Raw genomic sequence first — 6,674 nt, 5'->3', positions numbered from 1 at the left:
CGAGGAGTATTTTTTGGTGGTTGTGTGGCGTCCGTTGCAAGTAAACCCGGTGGAGGTTTGGTACACTGAAAGGGCAGGCTTCCCAAGTCCCCGAAGATAGTCTTGCTCCAATGTATTTGTCACATCATTAAATTACCAAAACCGAGTCAGTTTTAAATAATCTCTACACTGCCAACAACCTAACTTCTTTTTAAGCTGCTTTTTCCTAATCTGGGGATTTCTGATATTGGAAATATTTCAATTTACAGATTTCTCTTAGAGACACAGTTAGGCATCTTTTTTGGTCTATGGCAGTTATGTCAGAAAAGAATAGGAGCATCCTTTTTCAGAAGTTCAGAAATGACTGTCCTTGGAAATAATCACTACTCTTCCTTCTGGGCTTCCTTCTGGCCTGGAAGAGGTCTTACGAATTAAGCCCTTCTGGATATCTGGACTTTGTCTGACTTTAATCTGTGTTTAAGAACACTTTTTTCCCCCGGTGATACAGCGTGTGCACAATCCCTGACCTCCTACCCAGCCCTCCCCATGAAGATTGTAAACTGCTCTGACCATTTCTAGAATATCATTTGAGAAATGAAACACTCATTTCAGTAATTTTGCATCAATTAGGACTGTGCTTTTTTTCCTGTTCTCAAACTGAGAGCATAAGAAATTGCCAACCGGTTTCATTGCTTCGTCTCATCTTTTACTGAGCTTCCCTTTGCGCCAGGAATGGTGCCAGAAGGCACGAGTTCCTTGTGGTGGGCTTGGTTCAGAAAGGAAAGACTGCACTCTTAGGCAGAACACTCCAAAGTATTCTCACCTCCCGTTCATGAGCTCGTTACTGAGTGGACAGTTGTCAATCTCTCCAGACCTGCCTTGAACCCTTCCTGTTTGTAAGGGGAGCCGCTCTGGGCCCGAGGCCCTGTTTTGATGACCTGCTGGGTAAGGGTGATTTTCTTGCTATTGAAGGCAAACTGTATGCGGAGGGTTGCTCTCAGTTTCAGCAGCTGTCACTGTTCTTCAGTGGAAGGCGTGACCGAGGGTGGCTAAGGACAGTCGAAAGAGCCGGTGGTGTCTGGAGGCCTCCACTCTGGCTTCGGTTCTACCTGCCCCTAACCAGAGTTTACCTCTCTTCAGTTTCATTCTCTCCCCCGTAAAATAAAGGGATGGACTAGACCATTTCTAGGAATCCCGACAAAGCCTGACATTCTGGCATTCCACAGCTCCACATACAAATTCACCTCATTTCTTCATACATTCCTTCCAACAGCCTGTTAATTCCTGTGAGGGCAGGAGCTGTTTATCCAACGAAGGAGCTATTTATCCAACGACAAGCCCAGTGCCTGGCACACAGGAAATGCAGTAAAGATTTGAGGGAGTTATAAATAAAATTTTTAAAAAGGAATGTTTTTATGGTACCTCTACCCCCATCCGGAGGAAGTTCCTGCCATGGAATTAATCGTTCCTTAAGGAAACCAATTTGTCTACAGAAAAATTTGTCTACAGAAAATCCTCTGTGTTGGTGCTCTCTTTTGAGTGCTTGTGTGTGTGTGTGTGTGTGTGTGTGTGAGGTGTGCACATATATATAGTCGATTAGGCTACTTTAAAATTCATTTAAGAAAATTTAGTTATAAAACATGTTTCCACATGATGTCCATGTCTTCCAAATGAAAGATGTAAAATATTTAACTTTTGGACTTTAAATAAAATATGCCAGTGATTTTCTTTTTTAAAGATAGTGATACCAAATATAGCAAAAATTGAGAGTTTTTCCTCAGAAATGGAGTATATAAAACTATATATTGTTTTGGGCCCTGATATAAGAGCAAATATAAAAGTGTGGTTTTCTTCATTATAGGATATTGCCTAGGCAGAAGATAAGCAGATTTGACTGGTAAAGTCTTTTAAGAAAAACTAGCACTTTTAAAAAATGTGTGTGTGTGTGTGTGTGTGTGTGTGTGTGTGAGTGCCAATTATAGAATTTATTAAGGGATTTTAAAAATTCTCCCCTTAAGTGAAGCACTACATGTTAAAATTTAAGATGTTGGTCAGTGAGGATAAATAGAAAATCCTTGAAAAGTTTAGAACACTTCTAGAATGCCTTTATCCAATCACAAACATGATTATCATTTTTTAAAAGATGCATTTACTTGAGAGAGAGAGAGAAAGAGTGCACAGGAGGGAGGGGCAGAGGGAGAGGGAGGGAGAGTGTTAAGCAGACTATGCTGAGCGTGAAGTCCTATGCAGGACTCAGTCTCAGCACCCTGAGATTGAAACCTGAGCTAAAACCTAGAGTCAGATGCTTAACTGACTGCACGTGAGAGTGAGTGTGTGTGCGCACATGGGCAGGGGGGAGGGGCAGAGAGAGAAGCAGACCCCCTGCTGAGCAGGGGACCCCCCCCCCCCCTTGTGGGGCTCGATCCCAGGATCCTGGGATCATGACCTGAGCTTGAAGGCAGACGTTTAACCGACTGGGCCACCCAGGCGCCCCCGTGATTACCATTTTTATGTAATTTCTTTCACACTAATTTTTCCCTTTGCAAAAACCAAAACATCTTTTCCTCAGTCCGGTTTTTGTTTCTGAGCTTAGCTCATGCTCCTTCGGGGTACCCTTTTAAAACAAAGCATTAGTGGGGTCCTGCTTCTGTGTAGGTCCCTGGTCTAGGTACTGTGTTTTACGTCTTGCTTGTCAGTCAGTCATCGTCTTAGATGTTATCGTGCACCACTGTGTATCTAGAATCTCGTGCCCTCCTTAGCTCTGACATGAACATGCAGATTGTCTAGAAAGTGCACACACACCCAGAGGTCCTGCTGAAATTACGTCATATGTTGTGGTAACCTTTCGTGGAATTCACTTTTGACCACTATGTTCTTAAAGGCTCACAGTGTGCTCTAGACACAGGCAAGGTGTGACGTAACTTTTAACAAGGCACAAAATGCCAAGACTAGATGAGTCAGGAGTGGGGCCAGTATCTGAGCCTCCATGAATTGAATTAAGGTAATAGTTACTGAAACAGTAATGATTAACAGGAAAGTACTTCGGAAGGAATCTCAGGAATCTATACGACAAAGCACAGGGCATTCTGATGGTCTTTTTTTGATAAGGTGTTGTAGGACCTGTTTATTAATCTCCTGTGTGTTCTTCCCTCCTATAGTGATGAATCACCAGCACCAGCAGCAAATGGCACCCACTACCCTGAGCCAGCAGAACCACCCTACTCAGAACCCACCAGCAGGGCTCATGAGCATGCCCAATGCTCTGACCACTCAACAGCAGCAGCAGCAGAAGCTCCGGCTTCAGAGGATCCAGATGGAGAGAGAGAGGATCAGAATGCGCCAAGAGGAGCTCATGAGGCAGGTATGGCCTTCTGTGGTGCCTGCTGGAGGCTCCGTGATCTTTGGTGCCAAGGCCAGGGGGTAGATAGCTGCTGGCCATCAGGGTAAATCTTTCTCTAGAAGCATTAAAGGCCCAAAGCCTACTCCAAACCGTATGAGTAGAATCCAGGTTTTTCTCCCAATGTCTACCTGCATTGTCTTCAGAGACAAATTTATGAGTACGTGGACTAGCTGTGTTAGCATGGCTGCCTTGGGTTCTATTGCTAATCTTTAGAAGGAGAGGAAGACTCCGTTCCAGTTACCTATTGCTGTATAACATTATCCCAAAACATAGTGGCTTAAAACAGTAGCTATTTTATTATATCATACAATTTTGTGGGTCAGGAATTTGGGCGGAGCTCAGCTGGCTTCCATGGTGTTGATGAAGGCCACTTTAGTAGTATTCAGCTGGTGGGTGGGTTGGTCTGGAGGGTCCAAGATGGCTTTACTTAAGTATGTGGCATCATGATAAGGATTGCTGGAAGACTGGGCTGGGTTGGGACTGAAACCTGGAGCATCTATATTTGGCATCTCTAGCTAGCACAGCAGTCTCACTAGTGGGACATATTGCCTAGCAGCTTGGGTCTCCCAGAGAGAATGTTCCAAGAAACAAGAAGTAGAAGCTGCCAGTGTGTTAGGATCTGGTTCTGGAAACTGTCACAGAGTCACTTCTTCCATATGCTCTTAGTCAGAGAAATCACAGATTTGCCCTAGATTAAAGCAGATAACAGAAGGGAAGTCCCATGGACAAAATGACAAAGAATTTGCAGCCATCTTTGGTCCACCATGGAGCATGAAAAAGAGGGAAAATTGAAGGAGAATGAGAAAGGAAAATGTTTGCATATGGGCTCTGATAGAGTGGGTGTTGATCAGGCACCTTTGTGCCATACTACATTCATTCAGTCCGTCAGTCATTCCATCAGTCAGTGGACGGAATGTTGCTGTGTGTCCTCTGTGGGTCAGGGTTGGCACTTCAAAAAACGAATAAAACAATCCCTGAAGGAGCCCATGGTTTACTGCCTCCCTCAGTGGCTTGGTCTGTGCAAGAACAGAATTATTTCTTCTGTGTTGCTAAATTAATGGAGCCCATGTGTTTAGGTCTCATCAGTTTTGCTGGCTACATTTTAGGGAGGAAAGCTTCAGTTTATTGTTCTAATTCTTGAGACTTTGCTTTATGACTCACATGAAGCAAGATACAGGAGTAGCTTCCTTTCGCTAGTTCAAGGAAATTCGTTTTAACTGTTCCAGAGAGCTTTCTTGCAAGAGCCTGGGGGGGTTGCAGAAAATGCCACTTTTTTCTTTTAGTTAGATCTGATACTTTCAGAAATATACATTGATTTCTATAAATGAATCATGTATTTCTCATCAGATAAATTCTAGGATATAAAGTCTATACTGTGTGAGGTTTTAAAAACATGGTGAATTAAAATAATTCCTTAGACGTAGCCTTTGACAACGACGGAAATGAATATAAATTCTGCTTTGTTTTTCAGTGGAACTATCCTCTGAATTTGAGGAATACAGCTTTATAATATAACTACAGTTGTGCCATTTTCCCTGAGGATTTATGTTTGAACGCTCATGGTTATTTCAGGGTAACAGTTGTTTATACTGTTTTTAGATACTCAGTATCATGTTTCTTAACAGGAAATAATTATATTATTATTTTTTGTCTTAGGATAACAATTCCATTTGGAATATTTTTTCTGTTTGATAATATAGAGTAAATTAAACAGTATTGTAGTAGCATTTATAATTTTTCTCTTAGTTTTATATTTAAATGCTTTAATGTGGTTTTTTTTTTCCTTGCACAAAGCTGTGGACTGTTCTGAAAAGAATGATTTGTTTCTCAGTTTCTGCCACTTTCTGTGTTTCTTTCTCTTGCTCCACCTCCTTCTTTACCACAGAAAGTATTTCTGCAAAGGGGTGGGGAAAAGTGCCCCAAATCGTTTCCTTTATTCCAGCCATAGGTGCCTTTGAACCAGAGTGTAGTATTGACGGTTCATATTACAGAAATGCCAACCAAGTTCATTAAATGCTGATCCCTAGAGGCTGTGGAACTTGGAGCATTTTCCTGCATCGTATTGTGCAATCCTATTGTATAGGACAGTGGGGGAAAATCCAGATTTGCGCTCAGAGGCTCCCATACATAGTTCAGCTTTGACTGTGTGTGTGTGTGTGTAGTTAGGAGGAGGAGAAGGGGACGGAATGGATGGTTCTGATGTCTTTTTATTTTTGTTATAGAATACAGGAAAAAAGGTCTAAAGGGACTTCTTAATCATGGAAGGTTTCCCCATTCAGAAGCAGCCTGCTCTCAGTGTCAAGATACTATTTAAGGCCATATGGTAAACAGTGTTGGAGGGTTCTCTGATAGTTTTCTGGGGCATTTGCCAAGATGCCTGGTTGTTCAGGTGTGGATTATGTCTATCATCTTGGTTTTTTTACCCCCCCCCCCCTTTTTTTGGTGATTTTCTGCCTCACTATTTGTAGTTAAGCCAGGGACAGGGAAATGGAGTATCAGTAAAGGTGATATTTGGCTAACCTGTTTAGCTGGCTTTTAGAATCTGGTAGAAAGCAGGAGTAAGGGTAGAGGAAATGGTGGTCCTGATGAGGTCTGAAGTTTCTTTTTTTTAAGATGTATTTAGGGACACCTGGGTGGCTCAGTTGGTTTAGTGTCTGCCTTCAGCTCAGGTCATGACCCCAGGGTCGTGGGATTGAGCCCCGCATTGGGCTCCCTGCTCAGTGGGGAGTCTGCTTCTTCCTCTCCCTCTCCCCCTCCCCCTGCTCAAATAAATAAATAAAATCCTAAAAAGTTTTTTTAATAAGACTTATTTATTTATTTTGAGAGAGAGAGCACTTGTGTGTGCATGAGCTTGGGAGAGGGAGAGAGGGAGAGACGCAGACTCCCTGCTGAGCACAGAGTCCAAATGGGGCTCTATCCCACAACCCTGAGATCATGACCTGAGCCAAAATTGAGAGTCAGATGCTCAACTGACTGAGCCATCCTGGCGCCCCATGATGAGGTCTGAAGATTATCTATAGACTTCCATTTCTTCATCCTGTCCCACTCCCATGCCCACTGTGGTCAACAAGTGCCTGAATCTCTTTAGCTCACTGGGCAGTCTGGAAGGAACATGGCTGTCCTCTGGCTCACAGGGGCCCCTGGCTGTGCAGGCTGTCTTCTCAGGGTCCCTGCCTTGCAGGTTGCTTTGACCCACCTGCAGTTCCATCAAGAGAGAATCCAGGAGAGAGGCCCCATTCTACTTCTGTCTCTGTAGTGAGAAGGGAGGTTGGTAAAATTTAATGAGTAGATGAAT

At 43.2% G+C, this 6,674-nt stretch overlaps 1 protein-coding gene across 3 annotated transcripts in view; it reads left to right on the top strand.

Annotated features, from left to right (window-relative positions):
• WWTR1 (WW domain containing transcription regulator 1) overlaps positions 1-6,674 on the top strand; it is a 166,462-nt gene that overhangs the window by 138,976 nt on the left and 20,812 nt on the right. For all 3 annotated transcript variants that reach the window (XM_087870277.1, XM_045812866.2, XM_045812861.2), the window contains exon 4: positions 3,138-3,340. In XM_087870277.1, the coding sequence (XP_087726403.1) occupies positions 3,138-3,340 (203 nt within the window). The remainder of the gene's footprint in view (positions 1-3,137; positions 3,341-6,674) is intronic.

Source organism: Ursus americanus, chromosome 20, assembly GCF_024610735.1.
Source record: "Ursus americanus isolate L20-20 chromosome 20, mUrsAme1.1.p, whole genome shotgun sequence".
In the NCBI taxonomy this organism is placed as follows: domain Eukaryota; kingdom Metazoa; phylum Chordata; class Mammalia; order Carnivora; family Ursidae; genus Ursus; species Ursus americanus.
This window is presented reverse-complemented; position numbering and strand designations above follow the sequence as displayed.